This window comes from Corvus brachyrhynchos, unplaced genomic scaffold (assembly GCF_000691975.1).
Source record: "Corvus brachyrhynchos isolate BGI_N302 unplaced genomic scaffold, ASM69197v1 scaffold37, whole genome shotgun sequence".
Taxonomy (NCBI): Eukaryota; Metazoa; Chordata; class Aves; order Passeriformes; family Corvidae; genus Corvus; species Corvus brachyrhynchos.
The window spans coordinates 184,455-207,368 of NW_008239289.1; the positions used below are offsets into that span (position 1 = coordinate 184,455).

Below are 22,914 nucleotides of genomic sequence, written 5' to 3' on the forward strand. Positions count from 1 at the left end.
TGTATGCTGAATGCACTGTATACCTGCTTTCTAGTAAAATACTACCTTTGCATTTGAATAGCAGAGCTTGTGGGCCAAAGCAGAATTTTACACTGATGCACAAGTTGTGGCATAGCAGCTTTAAATATTGGCTGGGTTTTTGTCCCTCCTGTTCCCTAAAAAGGAGGTTAAAACCTTCAACAGATTTTCGTAATTTTGTGGAAATTGTGATAATTTTTCATAGAAATGTCATTTACCTGTCATATAAGTATATTAGGATTCCTAATGTGAAATTTTGGGAGCCATTTTAATTTTTCTGTGTGTAAGATAGATCCTTATGTGTGATGTTTTCATAGTTTTGTAGTTTTTGTTTTATTTTGGTTGTTTTGTTCTTTTATTGGGGTTTTTTTGGTTTTTGATTTTTGGTTTTGGGTTTTTTTGTGGTTTTTTGGTTTGGTTTGGTTTTTTATTTTATTTTGGTTTGGGATTTTTCGGTTTTTTTGTGAAATTTGTTCTCCTGGTTTTCAGCAGATTTGTTTTAATGAGTTTGAGAGAGGAGCAATTTGTGAAATACAACTTTGTTTGTTTGCTACCACTAAACCCACTGTTCTGATAAAATCAGTCTATGGATGAAAACCAGCTGAGTGAAGCTGAACATCAGTAAGGCTGGCTGTGCCAGGAAAGGGAAGATGTCAAGGAAAGCACAGCCTACTTTTGCTTGAGAATTGCTTTGTTCAACATGCAGCTGAGGCGCCATATTATAAACAAATTTTTTATACTAGAAAATGTCCCTTGTGAATACTTTGTCAATTATCCATTTTTCTCCTGTTTTTAATCAGTTTTAATTGCTTCCTCTGTACTCATAATTTCTGAGATGTTCTAATGAAGATTTTTGTGGTGATCCATTGAGGACTCCAGACAAAAAGTAATTAATGGAGAAGTACAGCAACTAATCCATACATGTTAGTAGAAGCTGAGGAAAAGGAATGAAAAAGGCATGTGGAGGTTTGTAGTAAAAGATGTGCCCAAAAAGACAGAGCTGTCTTTCACTCTTTCACTTGTCTGTCTTTTGTGGCTTCTGACTGTATGTGCTCCACAAGTTTGGAAGACTTTGAGAGAGCAAGTTCGCAGGTTCTGTACAGATGGTTTGTTCTCATATCAGTAAGGTGATAGGCAGTCCATCATGACAGACTTCTGACACTTCATATTGTGAGTATGGCCATTCTTTGGATGGTCATAAGAGGTTCTTCTGACTGAAATAAATGTCTCTTTTCTTAACTTCTGAGCTGCTTGCTTATCACAGTGAGCAAAAATACCTGATTTCACATGGCTTTTGACTAAGGGACTCTTGCAGGGTGCTCAACAAAAGTGCGTGGTTTCCCTGAGGGCAGATACAGGCTCATGCATGCTTTGCATGATATATTCCTGGACTGAACTCATGTGGTCTTAATGTGAATGTGCTTGTATTTTAATTTATTCCCCACTCTGACAACTGAGTTTTGTTCTCCTTAACTCTGTTGTGTTTCAAACACATCTTCTTTCTGAACATGGGTGAAGCCTGCCCCAGAAAATAGGGCACTTGCAGGCCTCCAAAGAACGCTGAATTGTCCCGGTGGGACCATCTGCAAGTTCAGCTGTAGGAATATAATCACTACAGTTAACTTCCTGTATTGTTTTTAAATCTTAGAGTTGCAACACCTCTATGTGAGCTTATTAGCTTTCTTTTCCTGCCATAATATCTGTAATACCTACCATGCTACCACAAAGAAAGCAATAAAGTTGGTAGTAGCATAATTAGCTAATCTCTTGTCATTCTTAATTTACTCTGATGTGCGTATGTGCTTTAATAGTAATACTCAATAAATTAACAGCATCCTGAAATTGAGCACTGCTTTACCATTTTGAAGTTCTGGATACTTTGACGTATTTCTTGTCTTCACATGTACACTTTAAGGTCATTCCATAGTATTGAGTAGAAAAAATACAAGCTTTGTAATGAAATTCAGAATTCTGAGAGCTGATATTTTAATGAATATATGGCAAAAGAAATACATTGAAAATAGATCCTAAAATGTCATTACTATTCTTTCTACTGGTATTTTTCTTTCTTATCAATTGCTTTACTTTGCATATACTCTCCAGGCTAATTTTAGGTTTTTTAATCTTAACTTGATTTAAGACCAATGCAAATATTTCTTATTATTTATGTATTGTTTTGGTTTTGACCTTTTAATTTGCAACTATCACAATAGCTACAAAAATATTCTATGATGTTTGTGCTATGATATCTCTTCTTGGGTAGTTAGTTTAGTGTATTTTGATTCATGCTGGTCCACACTGTGCCCTTTTTTTGTAGTGATACAACACTATACTTCAGCTGGGTAGTAGTCGAAGTCTTTAGGTGAAGAGATAACTTGTCTTCTTAACTATTTTTCTTTTAAATGGCTCTGGTCAGCTGGCAGGCTGAAGACTTACCTACCTCTAAGTAATTTCTTTTTCCTTTTTTTGTTCTTTTTTTCTCCTTTTTGTTATTGTTGGTTTTGGGTTTTTTCCTTATTCCTCTGCAAAGATAAGTAATGCTTTGCTTATACAGCAGAAATATTATGCAGGACCTTCCTGCTCATCTGTCAGTAGCTGTCTGCAGTGCTAGTACAGGTTGGAGAGAGCGCAAAGGTCCAGGGACAGGACCTTTCTTGAGAGATGAAGGGAGCTCCAGACTTAAGCCTTCTGCTTCCGTTTGATGGGATCCATCATGACCAAATTTTTAGGTTTTAAACACATGTGGTAAAGTTGCATTTGTAGATTATGGTGATTTCCTGTCATTCTTTGCTATTACGATTTGCTGTTGAACAGGCTACTGTAAACAAGATTTTCTCTCTCTTGCTTCAGGTTAATCTTCGTGCCTTTGTTTTCCCCAATATGTTTAAAAAAAGAAAAAAAATAAAAGTACATTTTTTTGTCTTCCTTCCAGTTATTCAGGTAAAACAGTATTTTTCTCTCTAAACCAGGAAGAAGATCTCCCTTCCTGAATCAGCTGTCTTCAGCCTTTGGCTTCGTCACTTACCAAGCCTTGAAAAAGCTACCTTACATCTTTTAGACCAGTTGTTTTCCGTTCAGTTGAATTCACTGGAAGAAGTGGCTTGTGTAATGAAAGACTCGTTGCTGGTATGTGCAACATGTAGTACATTTGATACTGCTCTTTCCTGCTTCAGGAGTGAGAGTTTTCAAATATGTCAACGTGTAGACATACATCAGCATAAATGGCCATTATGGGATATCCGGCTTGTTAATGCAAGCCAAATCTTGAGTCTTAAAAAGATCACTAATTTTTAAAATTTTTACAATTAATTGGTAGAAGAGAAAAAAAGATTTCATGCAGTGATGAAGAATGGGTAAAAAAGTGAGGATCCCCCTGGTGAGAGTGCTGAGCACCTTCCTCTGTCTTAAAAAATTATAAACTCTGGCCAGGAAGGATTTGAATTTGTTTTTACTTCAGTCTCTGTGCTCCTGGAGTTCAGGAATCTAAACAATTGGAACCCCTTGTAGATTATTTTATTATGGACTGCTTTGTTACTTGGTTTTATTTGCAAACCTGGACAAAGTTCTTAATGCAAAACATTTGCTAAACTGTAATTAAAATTTGTTTTCAAATTCTGCGCTAGGTGGAGCACCAAAAATCTTCCTTAAGAGAAAACTGTATACTTTTTCCAAAATAATGAGCTAGTTGCAGCACTAAATGTAAATTTAATTGTTAATTACAGTGTGAAATTGCATGTGTGCAATGCACTCAAATTATATGTTTCATAAAATGGCAGAAGTAAAGAATGGCATAAAGTATCTTATTTTCAGCCTATGAAACGGCTAACAGAGTACGTATTCTAGTCGGGAAAAGAATGCTACCTTTAAGTATTCTTCCTTTTGAATCTGCAAGTCTCATATTTAGGGATCCAATATGATACTTGCAAATCTCATAAATGCTTGGCATCAGCAGTTCTTCATATGTTACCTGGGGATTTAGATATATTGCAGCAAACAAGGCTATATACAGGGTCTGTGCCTAATTTTCCTATACAAGATAAACTGAGTTGTATATAGTGTCTGGTACTACACCACGTACCAGGTGAGGAAAAGAAAAATCTCTAAATCTAAGTTATAAATACCTAAAAAGAAGTCAAATATCTTTTTCAAGTGTTGTTTTTTGTTGTTTATTAAAAATGTTCACACTTACACTGTCTTCACATCCTGATCTCTGAAAAGTATGGAACATTATTGTGCTGGCACACTTAGGTTGTCTTTACTTGCCTCTGCTCCAAAGACTTTGTGCTTTCAAAATAAGATATTGACAGAGTGGCAAGACCAGTGCAGCAGCTTTGAAAGCTGGTTTAGAGATCCATCCTGTGGACAAAGACTGGAATGAATGAAGCCATAAAGAGGAGAGCATTTCGCAGATGGATATTGATGATTGATGGGCATTGATAAGAAGGAGGGTACATAAATGGGAGATGGCATAACAATTAAAAACAACAGGATGAGAAGCTTCAGAGAGGCAATATAGAGGGAAAATATTGTGATCCAGAAATCGTGTTCTAAATGTATAATGATGTTTTGTACAACATGTACATGGTACTGTAAAGATATACTTGTGTGACATTAAATCAGTCAGCCCTGATTATACAAGAATATGTTAATTTAGCCTGCCTAAAGGATATATAAGTATTTATTTAGGAATACGGATGTGCATTTTTTGGCAGTTAGATTATGGTATTTTAGGATGTATGCTCTGTTTACCTTATGGATATGGTAATGGTGGAATCATGAGACAAAACTAGATTTCTACTTTCCTATTTGGAAGAAAATCTTTAGAGGACAAACAGGCAGAAATATGCTAGTGATTTGATTATAGTGCATTATAAGAAGGAAATTTCAATAAGCTCTTCCATAATTGCATTATCAGAGTAATTTATCTAAATCAAGTATCTTGATACAGTAATCATACTGTACATAAACCTCTAGAGATCTAAGGTACCCAGATAGTTGTAAACCACTGTACTTCTATTATGAAAGAAACTTGGTATGTACTACTCGTATATTTTAATTCCAAGAGTAATTGTTGTGTGATGGTCCACTAACTTATGTTTATATGGCGTGCTATTATGTTTGTGTTTGTGGCTAAACTGGAATTAATATTGGAAGTCCTGTAGTTACTCAGAAATAATAAAAACAAGGGAAGTGACCATCACAGCTGGTCTCTTAGCTTCTTTGGAATTGGGTGGGTGAGTGGATGTCTTCCTTCCTGAAGTAACTTTAAGGTTTGTATGTGGGCATTAACAACTAAACTTGCAGTAAATACATATACTAGTATTTTATACTTGACCAGAAATGGATAGATATGTATATACATAGATTTTTAAAGCCTGTGTATGTAAAAAGAGATGTGATTGAATCAGTGTCATTTATAGTTTGTGTTTGGTTCTGAGATAGGTTTCCAAAGTAGTTTTATTTCTTTCATAGGTGTGTTACAAGAAAAGTGCAATAGGTTGAGAGGGCTTACAATTTGTCAGCTTCTTCTTTATAAACCATCTGTTCTTGCTGCACTTTGTTTTCCACCTTGTCAGCTTAGAATCACAGAATCATTACAGTTGGAAGAGACCTCCAAGACCATTGAGTCCAACCTTTGACTGAACACCATGTCAGCTAAATCACATCTCAAAGTGCTATATCCAGTTGTTTTTTGAACACTTCCAGGAATGGTGACTCCAACACCTCCCTGGGCAGCCTGTTCTAATGCTTAACCACCCTTTCACTGACAAAATTCTTCCTGATGTACACACAGATTGAGACTCTGTCCTCTTCTCCTGTCACTGGTTGCCTGGGAGAAGAGATGACCCCCACCTGGCTGCACCGTCCTTTTTGGCAGTTGTACAGAGCAGTAAGGTGTCCCCTGAGCCTCCTTTTCTCCAGCCTGAACAACCCCAGCTCCCTCAGCTGCTCCTCACAGGACTTGTGCTTCAGACCCTTCACCAGCTCTGCTGCCCTTCTCTGGACATACTCCAGCTGCGTAATGTCCTTGCAGTGAGGTGCATTGCTGAAGTCCACATAGACAACATCCACAGCCTTTCCCTCATCCAATAGGCAGGTCACCTGGTCATAAAAGGGAATCAGGTTTGTCAGGCAGCTTTTCCCAAAGCCCTGCTGGCTGGGCCTCATCCCCTGGTTGTCCTGTGTGATGGCACTCAAGATGATTTCTTCTGTAACCTTCCCTGGCACCAGGGTTAGGCTGACAGTCTTGTAGTTCCCCAGATCCTCCTTCCAGTCCTTCTTGTGGATGGGTGCCACACTGGCCAACCTTCAGACATCTGGGATCTCAGTTAGCCAGGACTGATGATAAATGATGGAGAGAGGCTTAGTGAGCACTTCTGCCAGCTCCATCAGCACCCTTGGGTGGATCCCATCTGACTCCACAGACTTGTGGCTGTCTAAGTGGCACAGCAGATCACTAACAACTTCCTTCTGGATTGCAGGGGGTCTGTCCTGCTCCCCATCCCTGTCTACCAGCTCAGGGGGCTGGCTGCCCTGAGGATAACTGGGCTTTCTGTTAAAGACTGTGGTAAGGAAGGCATTAAGTACCTCATCCTTGGTGACTCTGTTCCCTTCCATGTCCAATAAAGGATGGAGATTTTCCTTGGCCCTCATTTTGTAGTTAATATATTTATAAAACCACTTTTTATAATCTTTCACAGCAGTGGCCAGATCGAGTTCTAGTTGAGGTTTTGCCTTTCTAGTTTATTCTCTGTATGACCTAATGACATCCTGAGTTGCTTGCCCCTTCTTCCAAAGGTCATAATCTCTCTTTTTTCCCCTGAGTTCCTATGAGAGCTCCCTGCTCAGCCAGGGTAGTTGTCTTCTCTGCCAGCTCATCTGTTGGCACATGGAGATGGCATGCTCCTGTGCATTCTTCTTAAAGCATGTCCAGCCTTCCTGGACCCCTTTGTTTTTAAGGGCAGTTTCCTGAGGGACTCTCTGAACCAGTGTCCTGAACAGGTCAAAGTCTGCCCTCAGGAAGTCCAAGGTAGAATTTCTGTTGATCCCCTTCCTTATTTCACCAAGAGTAGAGAAACTATCATTCCATGGTCACTGTGCCCAAGATGGCCTTTTACCACCACTTCTCCCACAGCCCTTCTCTGTTCGTAAACAGCAGGTCTGGAAGGGCATGCCCTGGTAGGCTCCCTTACCAGCTGTGTCAGAAGTTACCTTCCACACTCTCCAGGAACCTCCTAGACTGTCTCCTCTCCACTGTGCTGTGCTTCCAGCAGACACTTGGCAAGTTAAAATCTCCCACAAGAACAAGGGCTAGAGGTCATGAAACATCCACTGATAGAGTATTTCACTTCATCCTGGTTGGGTGGTCTGTAACAGACTCCCAGCAGGATCTCTGCCTTGCTGGGAGAGACAGTGCCTCTGATTGTCACCAAAGGCACTCAGCCTTATCCCCACTGTGCCTGAGCTCTACAGTCAAGATACTCCCCAATGTACAGAGCCAGTGAAACAGGCATTAATGAGGAAGAAAAGAGGAAGTATAGATAATATTATTCATAATATTGATGGAATCAAAATAAAAACACATCTGGCACTTTGTATATATTTATTTTGGACTTGTTCAAAAGAACTAGGATTTGATTTTGGTATGTGAGCCAATGTGCTGGTGGACCCTTTCTGGTTTGTATCCAACCTGTCTTAAGCTACAGTGTGTTGGTTCATCATCATAGAAGTGTGTGTGCAAAGATAGGTAGAGTGTCTGAAAGACAGTGGGGGAAATCACTGAATCAACATTTAGCCCACAGGGCTGAAACCATACTCTCCATTGCTCTCTAGAACCTCAGAAGGGTTCCATTTGGAAGGCAGCTTTGGAGATCTATCTAGTCAAACATTTTCTTAAAAAAAACCCAAACCAACAAACAGAAAAACAACCCAAAACCAAAGCTAAACAAACAAAAGAAACCCGCAAAAGAAGGAGAGGCCCGTGCCTCCTGTTCGTCTCATCCCGGCGGTTCCTTCTCTCCCTCCGGCGGCAGTGGGATTTGGGGGCAGCCGCCGGCTGTGCCGGCTCCGGAGCGGGAGGTGGCGCACGTTCGATAGCACAGCTTGGCTGCAGCCGCGGCGTAAAGAAAACGGGGCAAAACAGCAAAATGAGGGGCCGCCTCCTTTTCACTGTATGGCAGAGACAACTGGGGGAGACGGGGAGACAGTTTTTAGACAGTTTTTAGTAAGGGTTGTTTGTTTTCTAATATTACCATGTAGGGATTGTATTAAGCCAAGTCCTCATTCTCCCTGTGTATAATTAAAAGGATATTTTTTTATTTGCGTTATTGTTATTAATAGTATTATCATAATTATTAAAACTGTTGGTTTTTTATAAACGTAAGTTATATGTATTATTACAATATTAATTTTCTGCTTGGTACGTTTTAGCTTGAAACAAATGCATACAAGTTTTCAGTAGTGAGTTACGTACTTTAAGCTGTATTACTAAATGCCATTTTATAAACACTATGCTTCCTAAAGGTTAGAGAATGCATTTTGTTAGACAGTCTTTACTCTAGCTGTTCAAGAACTATGGTCTTACCAAATCTTCAGGTTCTAACATCAGAGACACTAATCAAGGATTTGCTTTTTAACTTAGACTTTAACTTAGTACTTTGGGGAATTTTAAGTGGTTTTTATTCTAGGTGTTCTATAAAAGCCTAAGAATATGGAATTAAAAAGCAGTGTGTTTACTGGTGCGTGTTTAAGATAACAACTTTCTCAAAACTGTCTTTCGTGTGGGAGCATGGTAAAAGGCTTCACTAGTTTAAAAAAAAAATTGATGCACTGAGGTATTTAGCTTGTACTAGCAACTCTGAAGTTCACAAAGAAGATAATACTGTGAAAAAATGTCTTGGATCAAAATGCATGCAAAACTATTAAAGACAAAGGCGATAAAATCAATTTAATTTCTGGAATTTAATTTTGAAGATGTAGCAAGAGTCTCAAAGCACATCCAGAAAGGATTGTCTGCAAAGAGGAAGGAAAAGCTTTTTGAAAATCTACTCCTTGTGTCTTGCCTCTAGCAACTGCATGCAACAACGTGTTCTTTCTGTCTGCCACCTTTAGTATTTGTAGTGATTGTTGTCATAAACAGTTTAGGATTCCAGGTGTTTGCATTTATCAGCTGTTGAGCCTGCTTGGTCTCGCTGTGGAGAATCGTAAGAATTCTAATCCTGAGAAAATCTGAGGGTTTAGTAAGAGCTGATCTGAGAGTTACAGTTTAATAATGGCTATGTAATAGCATCCATGAGTTAATCTGTAAATTATGCAGTGACAGTTGTCTTGAGTTGTTTCTTATTAATATCTAATTTTCTTTCATTTGTTTTTCCACAGCCACAAGCAGCAAGCCATCCTGCCATTTTCAGAATTGTAAATGAAATTTTCAAGTAAGTCTTGAAATTACTGTGGGAAGAGTTTTAAATGACCCATTTAAGCATTGAGGTTTTCTTCACAAGAAGAAGCAATATTATAATCTACAACATATTATAATTTCTGGGTATCTTCTTCTTTACCGGTGTGCTTTCAAGTCCCCTTCTGTGTAGTGCACTGCAAATAATGAAAAATGTTAAAAATCTAATGAACTTTATTTAAAGTTACATTATAGTAATCACTGGTATAGTTGACTACATTGTATTTTAGCCTTTAAAATTTGTAATTTATTTTGTACTTTAGTAGAGATTTGTGGTTGAAATACAGTTTTGAGCTGAAAATTATAAATGCTGAACTGGCTTTGCCCATGCCAGCATGAAGGTGGCATTTAGCAAAAACTTTTGCACTTACCAGTGTAGCTTCTTTTATATTTTGTTAATGTTTTTTCAGGATTTATGTTAGATAGGCTCTTAACGGCATTGAACTATTGATCCACCTGTTATAATGAGTTTGGTTTTGAATGCATTAAAATTATTTTGAAGCAACCAATATATTGGTTACCACATGGGGGCTTCTAATCCTTTATACTCAGTTTTCAGTGGCTTTTCTCTTTTCTCTTGACTTAATACTTACTAATTTTTCAGTATTAACAATTCCAATACAACAATAATGTATTTAGTGACTGACATCCTTTGCTCATCAAGTGTTTCCCTTCTTAAGAAAACATGGCTCCCAGGTACACCTGTTTGGGGGCATTTGTGTGTCTGTGTGCATGTTTAGGTTCATGCAGGCACTAACAGAACAGTCTTTGCTGTAGAAACCGTAGACCACTGTATTATGAGAGTGAGGCCACTTGGCAGCTACTGCTCTGGCAGTCCTTTGTTGCTGTGGTCCTGTGTCTGCACACAGGTGGCATTTTCTGAAGATTTGAGACTAATCACTTTCCCAAAACAAGATGCACTGAGAAATTGATGTGACTTCAGCAGACGTGTGCTGATGTCTTAGGCTGGAGGCTGTATATTGTGATGGTACAGGAAGACAAAATTTGTTCAAGCTTCTTGGCTTATTTAAGGTCATGGTATATAAAATGTTTTCTGAGAAAAACACATGACTTCACTACTCTTTTGCAACCTTTTCCTTTGGTAGACAGTAGAAATGGATAAAATTTAGTTTCTTAGCTAATGCAGGACTTTGTCCAACACAGTATTTCCTAGTAAAACTTTGCACTTCTATTAATGTTTCAAATTGTCTTAAAAAATGTTGTTTTGCTGTTTGTAAGTCTACATTTCTCCTCTGTTTTTTTACTTTGAATTATTCTGCTTAGTATGCTTGTTCCTCTACATTTTTGGTATTAAAACCTTGATGTATTTCAAGAATACTATGTCTCATGTCCTCTTTATATTTACATGAAGCTGTATATGTTAGCTGGCTTTTGCAGACCAGTTGGTTTATGCAGCCTTGTGTTTATTTCTGTTGTATTTCTCTAACATCCTTCCAACTATTCTCAAGTGGTGTGCAGATGTTAAGATACTATTCCAGTTGTAATCACGTGTGAGATTTTAGAGATCTGCTGATAAAGAAATTGTACTTGCTTGTTTGGAAACTGTGTTAGGTTTCTATAGCTGGTGTGAAACTTCTTTTATTTTTGGAGTTAGTGTTCTGTTACAAGTATGGATCTAAGCATTGTGACTCTTTCTGTAATAACTTTTCCTGCTATTTGCATGCATATTGAGATAATTGTGCTAAATTATTTTATCACAGTGATATTACTTCCTGCTTTTATTTCTCAGAGTTCTCTTGCTATGTGTGGCTGTACAGAAGTCCATGCAACTAGACTGTCTTGAGTTTCTGTGTACTGTGTTTTCTTTTTATATCAGGGATTATATTTGCCTGTAGTTTTGTGAGATTTCTGTTACAGTAATGTGTTAGCTCTTCATATCTTTTAGAAGGAATGAAACAATTCTCTGATACTTGCATCTCACTGGCAACTTACTCTGAACATTTTCTCTCCTTTCTATTATATGTCTTTCAAATAAGAGAATGAAAATTACTGCTACCTGTTTTGTCCACTTGCTCCATTTGCTCAAGGTTATTTTGCACTGTAGAAGGCCAGTTGAAGCATTCACCTTTTGTGAACCTCTAGAGTGGCCCATGGGATGCAGTCCCACAAAACACCATAAAGTGTGCTTGACTTAGTAATTGGAATAGTTGCTCTGAACACAATAAACTGATCAGATGCCAAATTTGGCTAATAAAGTTGTGCTAGTCTTTTTAATTCTATACTTATTTCCCCCAGTTGGCAGGATAAACTGTGTGTCTGCATGTATATTGTATATTTACTAAGTCTAGTTTCTTTGTAGGAGTTGTGTATGTGGTTTGGTTTTGGTTTTCCTTAATTAAAAATAAAGTCTAAAAAGCCTGCAAAGTTAGTATTTCTGTTAGTGGTGTAATAAGCTCAGACACAATTTGAATCTACAGCATACAAAGAATGTACCTTTTTCGTTCATTTCAGTTAACAGTGGTGTAGTGGGCAGACTCACTACCTGATCTGTCATATCTAATTTTTCAATGCTTAGGAATGCACTGATGGAAACTGATGGAACTTCAGGAGTTATGACAATAATACAGGTGTTTACACAGCTCTTCCTTCAGGCTCATCAGAATGAAAACAAACAGGTTAGTCAAGATCTCTTTCTTAGTGTTTTTTTCCAGTGAGAACACGCAGAATTTTGCAAGGAAAGAAAAGCAATTCTACGCTTAAGAGAAGTGACTGAATATAATGAGGTAAATAATAGCATCCCTCTATAGCTGCATAGATAAAGTTCAGTTCAAACATTTTCACCTGTGCATAAAATTACAGCATGAAACCAGTATGTAAGAGCAATTTACCTGACTTAACCATCGAGTATGTCTGCCTAAAGTGGTTTTCACAGGCTCAGTTCCCCTGATGCTGAAGTTTCTGCCTGTAGAGTGAACATGAGCATGAACATTCATCTTTGATAAAAAGGAGGAAAAACGCTAGATGCATTTTTCTTTTGCAGTAGCAGGGTCTCTGATAATAAATGAAGTAGAGATAACAACCCCATTCCCAGTCCCCTAAATAATTATAAGTAGGATATTGAATAGTCATATTTGTCTGTTCAGAAAGTAAAAGACAGAATACATACTGGGACACAGAACACATACTGGTTTCAGTTTCTGGTCTTCAACAGTGGCCTCTCAGAAATTTTCCTTGGTCTAAATTTTCAAGTTTCACAGCTTAGTTTCTCTTCTTCTGCACAGATGTTTATACAGGTCTTACTGAACTAAATTAAGTGGAATTACTTCTGTGCTAATTTAAAACAAGAGCAGGATCAGTTTCTTACCTTAAAATTTCAAAGTACAGCTATGAAAAAGTCTTACCTTACTTATAGCTTGCAAATTTGATTTCAGATTCCCAAATCACATGGCATTTCACATCCTAACCATCTTGTTTGTTTTTTGAAATCAAATTCATATGGTGCAAGTTTGGAAAGTACCCTGTCACTGAAAGCCCTTCACTTTGGACTTAAGAAAATTTCCAGTTCCTTTGATTTTTTGCATCTATTGAGAGAGATGGTAGTTAAGAGAATGCTGGGATTTCTTGAAAATTGTGGCATTACTGGCCTTTAATTAGCAATGTGATTGAATCTGTCTTCCAGCTTCAGGCAGCTGTCTTGCTCAATACATGAGTGCTGTGCATGGTAATCTTATGCCACCCTGACTGCATGGAACAGCACACTCTGTAGCCCCAGGTGGGATCAGTGGGTGAGAATGAAAGTAAAAGATTCCACACCTATCAGACACCCAAGAGCTAAGAGTTGTGCAGGTGATGCGTTTTCTTCAAGGTGAAAGTCCTTCACCTGCTGGCATTGCAACATGGACTACTGCCCATTTTTCTGAAGTGGTTTTAAATATTTAGTTTCCTTTATTTCACTTGTATACAGTTTAAGTCATGGAGTTCTAATTAAGGTATTATCTTCAGTGATAGAATTTAAAGTCCCTTGTCTCACAGTTCGTGAATCAGCTGTAATGTTAGCTAACAGTTTGCTTGCAAAAAGGCAGTTACAGATTGCTTTCTAAACTTTAAGTCAGTCATATCTCTTGGTTTTTTTTGGTCATACCATCATTACATATATTCGTAAGATATCTGTCTTTGTGGTATCTGATTTCCCTTGACAGGACATAATGTGCTCCATTTAGTAGAAGAATGGTAAAAACATTACTGACAGAAGATGGAGTGGGTTCTGCCTGGTCCCTGAGACCTTTGGAATCTACAGACAGTTAATTGAAATAACACTAGGCAAACATGCATCCATAAAATTTGCAAAAGAACTGGTTCATGTCTGGCAGTTCACAGGTTTGCATGATAGGAGAAGTGTGATTGTCTGTTGCAGTGTGGCAGCTGTCAGAAATAGCTGTCTTATATAATAACTTTGTAGACCATTTAGAAAGAACAAGTTTTGGCAGAAAAAAAGCTGAAGAGTAGGAAAAGACAGTGGTACTGGGTTTAGGATAGTCTTTTTTCTTTCATGTTTTTGGAGACTGAAGACAGCATAAATGGAACATGGGGTTTCAACCTACTTAGGAAGAAGTCAGCACACTGCTGACTCACGCTCACCTTGGTGTCCACTGGTCCCCAGATCCTTCTCTGCCAACTGCTCTCTGCCTGGGTGGCTGCCAGCATGTAATGGTGCCTGGATTTATTCCTCCCCAAATGCAGGACTTTATACTTTCTCCTTGCTGATATTTATTTGGCTTCTTTCAGCCCATTTCTAAAGCCTGTCAAGGTCCCTCTGGATGGCAGCACAACCTTTTCATGTATCAGCCACTCCTCCCAGTTTTGTGTCATCATCAAACTTGCTGAGGGAACTCGCTGCCCCTTCATCCAGTTCATTAATGAAGATGTTAAATAGGACCCAGCACTGACGCTGCTGTGCTCTGGTATTTGCTGGACTCCAGCTAGATTTTGTGCCAGTGGTCACCACCACATGGGCCTGGCTGGCTGTCTGTCTCAAAGGGAGTTGGTGTTGTACTTGCACACACGTGCTCTGTGTTAGACCTGCCTGTAGTACATGTTTGCAGAACAAAAAGACTAAAGGGGTGCTACTGCTAGTCTCAGTTACACAAGCAGTGTTCACAGTGTACAAGTCACACGTACTCAGATAAACAGAGGGCAAGTCTGTTATCTGTGACTGCCCTACCTGGTGCTGAATCAGATCCCAAGCATTTTAGGTTTCCATTTTTGAACAGTTGGCAATAATCTACACAACGCCCTCAGATTCTGTACATGTTATTAGTTCTTCGTTTAATAGGATCTGTGAATCTGTTTACACTGGAAAATGAAATTAAATTAGTGTCTCCTTTAAGCTCTGCATATTAAGAGCGAAAACTTACGTGATTACAGGGAAAAAGATTAAGACTATTAAGATGTCATTTTCTTCATGCTCTGAATCTTTTTTAATGCATATACTTTTAAAATCTATAAATAATTACTTTTTATAAGCAAACCTTTCCTAAATATCCACTTCATGCAAAATCCTAAAATTTGCTATAGAGTTAATTTTCTGTTCTCTTGCTTCAGTCTGTATGGTTAATTACTACCTTAGATGAGATTATTCACTGTGGGTTTGTTTTGAAACCTCTTCAAATAATGATTTTGTATCTTAGCATAAATTTCCGCTGAAGGCCTACTTCCCATTCCATCACCAGCCCCTTGTAAGAGGCTTAGTCAGACGTCCTTCTGGTAAGCTTTTCATTAAGTATTTGCAGCATTATGAATCTGCATGGTCTGTATATGTCTTAAAATAACTTTAAAAGGGATAGAGATAACTTTTTGCTGTTTCCTTAATAGGGTGTGTTTGATTTAGCAATTTTAATAATATTCTTTTAATGTATTTTTCTGCAGGGACATCTAATTCTTATGTAACAATAGTACAGATGTAACTTTAAAGAAAACTAAATCAGAAGTGAATAACAAAGAAAGAATGCATAATTATGTAGGAATGAAGCCACATTACAGAGATTGTAAAAAATACTACAATCTTCATATGTTATAATATCAGTAATTGCCATTATGGAAAAATTCATATGTATTTCTCAAACGCAGACTTTCTGTTTCTCTCTGAGGCTTGAATTCTGATATTTTAGATTGCAAACCTAATTTTTTTTCAGGCTGCCTACTCATATAGATCAAGAAACCACTGTTCAATATGGTATAGTTTTATATGAACAATAATTAAAGCTCAGTACAAGAGCCTCTGCGAATGCTACTGCACTGATTATATATTAATATTCCTTGAGCAAAGGAACATCAGCTTCATTTCAATATTCCTGGCTGTACTTCCTCACATGGCTTTATCAATGAATTGTTGTATGAAACACAGTAACAGGTATTGTTGAAAACTGGGAAATTTTAAAATGAAATTTTAACTGCTTTGTGATAACTGAATCAAGTTGGAGAAATCTTATAGCTACTTTAATGTTTCACTGTTATGTTCCAGTGGACAGGCTATGATTTTAAGAGTTTTGTTTTCATCCTCCATCCTCAGAACTCCCAACTTCATATTGGTCTCAACACTTGAAACACATTTCGGATATGCTCAAAGCGTTAGTGGAAGATACAAACGTTAGGTAAGGAGTATAAGATCTTTGAACTTTTTGTCCTTTGCATGTTAGTTTGCAAAAGGTCATGTCATTTGAAGTCTTTAGTGGTTACATTTCATCATTTTCTTATTATTCTCTAAATAGGGCTTTATTTTTAAGAACAGGACTTAGATTACTTACTGAACCTGAGCTTTATAGCGTCTGTATACCTGACCAATAAGCCTCTGTCATTCCCTCCAACAAATACCTAGCTCCATAATTGAAATGCTTACTTGTCTCTTCTTTTTCTCCCTCAAAACTTTAACCCTGTTTTATGAAAGAGCTTGGCTTTCTGCAGGCTTGTGCAAACGTCCAAACTGCAAACTTCTTTGTTGTCATAAATATGTGACTGCCAGACATTTTTGTATCATTTTTGTTGCATTACTCTTTGAGCTGTCACTCCATTTGTCTGACCTGCTGCCCTTGGGGTTTGTTTGTATATATGAATTATGCTTTGGTAGGGATGTTCTGGGACTATATGAAAAGAATGAAAAAACTTACATCTCTATCTGCTACTGCCTTGTAATTCTTTCTTATCAGGAGTGCGATGAGACCTGACTCGGATAGAGCTTGGATACAAGTTTGCTTAGGTCTGCTCTGAGAGTGAGCTATCCAAAGAATGTTAAACAGCTTTTGAATTCAAAGAAACCAAATTAATTTTGATTTTAAACTTGAAATATATCAAAAGAAACGTAGACCACCAAGGCCAGCCAGACTTGCAAAACAAGGTCACAAGAATCACAGAATCAGCTAGGTTGGAAAAAGCCTTTGAGATTATCAAGTCCAACGTATGACCGAACACCACCTTGTCAACACCAAGTGCCACATCCAGTCTTTTTTAAACATCTCCAGGGGCAGTGACTCCACCACCTCCTTGGGCAGCCCATTCCCATGTCTGATCACCCTTTTTGTGAAGAACTTCTTCCTACTGTCCAACCTAACCACCCCTGGTGCAGCTTCAGACTGTGTCCTCCTGTCCTGTCACTGGTTGTCTGGGAGAAGAGACCAACCCCCATCTGGCTGCACCCTCCTTTCTGGTCATTGTGGAGAGCAACAAGGTCTCCCCTGCCCCTCCTTTTCTCCAGGGTAAACAAGCCCACGTCCCTCAGTCAGTCCTCACAGGACTTGTGCTCCAGATCCTTCACCAGCGTTGTTGCCCTTCTCTGGACTCGCTCCAGAATCTCAACATCCTTCCTGAACTGAGGAAAGAACTGGACACAGCACTAAAGGTGCAGCCTCACCAGTGCCGAGCACAGGGGGACAATCCCTGCCCTGGTCCTTCTGGCCACACTATTGCTGATACAGGCCAGGGTACCATTGACCTTCTTGGCCACCTGGGCTGGCTCGTGTTCAGCTGCTGTCAGTCAGTAGACCCAGGTCCCTTTCTGCCTGGCTGCTATCCAGCCACTCTGTCCCAGTTTTCCCCCTGTGTACTGGAACAGAGATACGTGCAACCATGCTTGGTTTCAGTTAACTCATGGAGGCTTTTTTTTCTGCTGAGTGGCAGAAAAAAGCTTTTTGTTGTTGCCTCTGAGGCCAGTCTGTCTGGTGGTAGCTTCTCACTTTATGTATGAGCTGCAGTTCAGTGCTGTGTCTCGCCTGTTCATCCCTGAAGTGTGTCAAACCTTTCTGTCCTTGGAGTGTGACCCATAGCTGACCCTGACTTCTGAAAGAAACACAAAACTCAAGCTTAGAACAAATAAATAAAACAAATATCACGCACTGTGATGCGTTACAATAATACAACCATGTCTGTTCTGTTTTTGTTGCCCAGCCCTTTCTTGGCTTATATATATAGTCTTCTTCCCGCTTTGTTTTGAATAGTACACTACTTTAGTGTTGTACTTGCCAGAATATACTCTTACTTCCTTTTTGAACTCCTGTAACAATTATGTTTTCTACCAAACCCCTCCCAGTTACAAAGAAAATGGATCTAACGTTTTCAATACTAATATCCATGAAGAAACCATATTCAATTTTCTTTTATTGCTTTACTCCTGATTCTGTATTCTTTCTATTTAATAAGATTTACAGAGGAGAAAAAATACTATTACACAGCATATCCTGTTGCTTCTTATGTCCAGTGCTCTCGTGTTACATAGGTTGGTTTTCAGGGGTTTTATTTTATACCAAATGTGAATCTTATAGCAAAGTGCTTTCTGTGTCCTTCTAATCAACAGATTGCTTCTTTGCTGTGATTTATTATTATATGTAGTAGTCTCGGTGAACAGTAGAAGTTACATGACATTTTAAACCAGAAATCAGTTGATAAACTGATGAACTTACGTATGTTTTGTGGGGGTAAGTCTCAGAAAAATTTGAAAATGACGCTGGAGCATAGGTCCCACTACAGAGCAGGCAAGAAACAGTGGTGGGGACAGACGTGGAGGGTACATGACTCGAAAACAGGCACTGTAATGGTAGAAAATATTAAAGATAATGGTAACTTCATCAACTCCTGGAATTTCTAAGATCTCTTGTAGTTTCCCTGTAAAGGTGGCACAGCAGCTCTTTGAGTCCTCAGGAATAAAACATAAGAAAACTTTCTAATTCTTTCAAGTTTTGCCAAATTTATTAGGAATAGTTGTTCCTAGTTCTTAATGTTAATGTAGCTGTTCTTCTGTTTGTCCTTCCACACTTAGTTTAACTTTTTGCGTTTGAGACACCTACCAGTAGTTTGCATCTCCCCATTAGTTCTCTTTTCTTTAGTCTTCTCTAGCTTTAAAGGAATGCACATGAGAAACTGTGGAGACAAGTGGTGGACCTTTGGTACAGTGATAATCCTTCTGTAATCACCTTCAAAATTTTCATTGAAGAAGACATGAATTTTAAGAGTCAGGAGATATACTTTAAAATATGCTTTAAAACTTTATATTTAGTCCATCTAAATGTAATTCCTCATGAATTGCCAAAAAAGATGCACTTCATGAATTACCAAAAAGCAGCAAATAAGCCTGGAAAGCAACAGAGAGAAAGTAAAAGGCAACAGTATGTTAGAGTGTAATATGTGAGATATGATTTAAAGGTTTGGAAATCCTGCAGCTGAACAGTATAAAAGTAGGGATTAATTTTATTATGTATCTTTTCATTCATAGTATTTTGTCACAGTTTATTAGAAGCTGCTGTTAAGGATAGTCTGTTCTACTGTCCAGGTTGATCTGTAGTAGCACTGGGTGTGTCTCATTTGATTGTGATTTCAGATAATAGATTAAGAGGTACATGGTTGTATGCTTAGTACGTAAGGTATTCTCTGTGGAAGAGTTTAAAGATTTTCTTTTAAGTTAAACGCCAGCACCCTTTGTAGTTAATTTAAGGCAATTAAAAATGTTAAATAATGAGAAGTACTTAATTTTATCTGTGTTGTTTTCCAGTTCTCTCACTGACCTTTTTGAAATCTGGTTTTTGGTTGCTTGTTTTGGAGAATGGCTGGATATTGCAGCAGAACAATTACTGAAGGCTGCTGTAGAACCAGATGCTGTGCTGTGGCTGCTGGCATTTTACTACTGTCCTAAGAATGAAAATCAACGAAGAACTCAAACCATGGTGGGTAATGGAGTGATAGTAAGTGGCAATCAGCAGTCAATAATCTGATTATATCTTATTGCTGTAAGACAAACAGCGCAACACCAGAAAAATGAAAGGTACTGACTTTACAAGGTCTCTGGGAATTGCATTGCAGTGGAGAATTTTAAAGATTTTTTTTCTTGTGACATTTAGAAAACATTTTTCCTCTTTTTTTAAAGGATGTGATATAGATTAGCACCTCCTTGGCTTTCTTTTGGATAACCAGGGTATTTTAAATCATAAATAAAACTACCCTAGTGATGGTATTTTTTAAATCGGTGTGGCAGAATTCAGCATGCCTGTGTTATGGCATCTTCTGAGAAGGAAACAAGAGAAATCACAGCAGCTAAAACCGTGAAGATACTTAGCAAACACAGCCTTGAATCCTAACCTTGCCCAACTATTCTGATTTCTCTCCAGTTTTTGGCATGTGATACTGTAATAAATATGTGATATTCCCATATGCTGGGTTGGTAAGAGAAGGAGCAGTGTTCTAACCTTACCCAGTGTACTACACGAAGAGTGCTGTGTGTCTGTGCAGGCAGGCAAATACTTTAAAGCCTTTAATTTAAACCTATTATGCAAATCTGAACTAGCCCAAGCAATTTGATCTACAAAGCCCAGATTCAAAAGGCTGCAACTTGTCTAGTTTTCCTTAATTTGAAAATGGATTCTGCTGGATTTAAAAATGCAGCTCAGTACACCCCAAGAGTAAATTTAAATTTACTTTAAATTTACATCGAATGGTCCATGTACAACAGTGTATTATACAATATTTTATTTCCTTTCCTTCCCCTCCTGCCTCCCAGATGGCACTACACATGAAAGATCACATCCCAATTACTTACAAAATTTTTTTTCTCTTTAATTTCTTACAGTCTAGGAGCAGGGGATGGGATGTTGGCTGAGCAGACTTAGGTTAGATCTATGGTGAAGTAAAGAATTTTAGAATGTAGTTTTGGGAAACAAGACAATACATGAGCAATAAACATGAGTGAATGAAACTGTTGCACTACAGGTGCAGATCAATGTATGGAATATTGTTCTTACTCCACAGAATGAAATCACTTTGTGCCATATATGAAATAATCTCCCTGTGTGTCCCCTATTCCATCAGTTTGTTATTCAGTCATAACATAAGACAAACTTTGGTGAGAAAAAAGCTTTTCCACTGACAACCCACGCAGTGACTCATCTCCCAGAGATCTGATATTTCAGTTCATTATCATTCTTTTCTTAGGTATCTGAGCTGAGACTTTTTTTTTTTTTTTTTGCACAGGTCAGGCTACTTCCAGAAGCATTCCCACACTTCATGCAAAGCTTCTGCCTTTAGTTAGGTTTTTGCTTTTTTTTTTTTATTTGTCCTTTGGCAGATTAGCTCTCAGCTCTTTCCACTGAAGTGGTTTCTACCTCAACTCCACTTTCTACCTCTCACTAGTTAAGGATTAACATGGCGTGGCAACTCCTGGCAGATGTCAATCTGGAGTACTTTTCATTCAGTGTTATTTTTGTGTGCACTCATGACTTAAGATTTTGTCTTCCTGCTCTGTACTGTATGTAACACCTTGATAACCAGCCAGAGTGTAATACAAAGAGTTTAAATTATTTAAAGAAGAAAAAGGCTATTTTTGCTGTTCACTGGAGTTCACTCATATGTGCAGGACTAAATATTCTGCTCCTCAATATTTATTCCTTTGTTGCACTCCTTTCATACCTTTAGGCTCTGAAACACTGAGGGAACAAAACTTGGAGGCTGGCACTAAGACTGAGATTCCTAGGGTACATGAGCTCTTGGAGCAGGGCTGGCTACTATCCATCTGCAGTCTTTGGCATGTGTGATGCACAGAGGGATAAAGAAGAGGAATTCAGTTACCTTTCTGTGGATCCTGGTATTATTTGTGCCTCACATGTAGTTGCGAACTTAACGCAAGAATAGCAGCTTTTTCAGACTATTTTATGTGATACTGTTAAAAGAGTAGGTCAGCGTCAAATAAATGTCTGAAAAAAATTGTCCCAGTGAACATTCTTGAGAAACAGGTGTCCTTTTCCTTTGGGTCTGCAGTGGTGTATTTTTCTGTTGATCCAGCTGATACTCATTTGCATTTCGTCTACAAGTTTTTCAGTTAATTTTTAATACAGTGAACAGAATTATTGTTAGGATCTTTTTGCAGTAGCTGCTTGTAGTTCTTTTTCTAGAGGTGCCAAAGTCTTCTGTTTCCTACCCCCAGTAAAAATTAGGTTTTATTGTCTAACTCACAACATAAAAACGTAAGTTGCGAACAACACAGGAAGAAGTTAAAATCCACATTCTTACCAGAACATTTTATCAGCTGAGGTCAGGCTGCATGGGGATTTAATTGATTCGTAGCAGCAATACTGAAATGAGCCCTTGAGGAGCCTTTGTTCTTTTTCTCACAATGCAAAAATCAGACCATGTTCTGCTGAGGGACTTTCTCCATTTCCTTATATTATTAAAAAAGGTAAGATCCTGGCTTGATGCCCTGTCTGCTTCATTTGTAAGACCAAAGAATATAAAAAAATCTATCTGTCCACATTTGTGTGGGTGAATCAGTGTAAAAGAAATGTGTACAGCCCTTCCTTCCCTGGTTTTCCTGCTGCTTAAATTCAGATTCTTTTCATGTTTGAGTTGTTTCTCCAAGGATTCAGTTTTCTTTTAGTGAATAAATCCAAAGGAAAAATACCATAAATTTTACCTTTACTCTTCTCTGATCCTGCATCCTTTGAAATTCTTTCCTACAGGTAGAAGCTCAAGCAGTCTACAGTCATCTAATGATGCTCTTCAGCTGTACAGACCTTTCTCTCAAAGACCTGGAGGCTGCTGTACATAGGATAACAGGTATAGAGCAGTGTTGGAACCAGTGTCTTACAACACATCTTCTGACCAACTTTTTGCTCTTTTCGCATGGTGGACATAAGATTGCCCAGGAATGTATTTACCATGTAAGTGTTTCTTCCCTTTTTTTTTCAGTTAAAGTTGAATATATATTCATTTTACTATTTTGGATTTAAGTTTCTACCTCTTAATAAAGAAAACACATAACAGAGGATTAAAGAAGACTGTGACTACTACAGCCATATCTAACCTGGTACATATCTATTTTAGCTACAGTCAAAATATTTTCCATTCACTTCTTGATCTCACTGACAGGGTTGCTGTTGTGACTATGCAGATGCAGAAACAGTTGAAGTAATAGCTTGCAGTTAAGGGATACATACAGCTCAGTTACACATGGT

At 38.1% G+C, this 22,914-nt stretch overlaps 2 protein-coding genes across 14 annotated transcripts in view; one reads left to right on the forward strand and one right to left on the reverse strand.

The window, feature by feature from the left end:
- The window catches only part of FANCC (Fanconi anemia complementation group C), a 78,463-nt gene that overhangs the window by 51,305 nt on the left and 4,244 nt on the right, over positions 1-22,914 (forward strand). For 6 of the 7 annotated variants that reach the window (XM_017740435.1, XM_017740436.1, XM_017740437.1 and 3 more), the window contains 7 exons: positions 2,988-3,144; positions 9,397-9,449; positions 12,009-12,108; positions 15,121-15,196; positions 16,002-16,083; positions 19,467-19,638; positions 22,420-22,620. In XM_017740435.1, coding sequence (XP_017595924.1) covers positions 2,988-3,144; positions 9,397-9,449; positions 12,009-12,108; positions 15,121-15,196; positions 16,002-16,083; positions 19,467-19,638; positions 22,420-22,620 — 841 coding nt within the window. The remainder of the gene's footprint in view (positions 1-2,987; positions 3,145-9,396; positions 9,450-12,008; positions 12,109-15,120; positions 15,197-16,001; positions 16,084-19,466; positions 19,639-22,419; positions 22,621-22,914) is intronic. The other variant, XM_017740439.1, reaches the window with a different exon arrangement.
- The window catches only part of CUNH9orf3 (chromosome unknown C9orf3 homolog), a 219,043-nt gene that overhangs the window by 1,040 nt on the left and 195,089 nt on the right, over positions 1-22,914 (reverse strand). For 2 of the 7 annotated variants that reach the window (XR_001864015.1, XR_001864012.1), the window contains exons 20-21: positions 18,382-18,507; positions 12,322-12,395 (exon numbers count right to left, since the gene is read on the reverse strand). The exons of 2 other annotated variants lie outside the window; for them this stretch is intronic. The gene's annotated coding sequence lies outside the window, so the exon portion shown is untranslated. Of the gene's footprint in view, positions 1-5,135; positions 8,205-12,321; positions 12,396-18,049; positions 18,508-22,914 lie in introns of those variants that run through there. 3 more of the 7 variants (XR_001864016.1, XR_001864014.1, XM_017740427.1) reach the window with 3 other exon arrangements.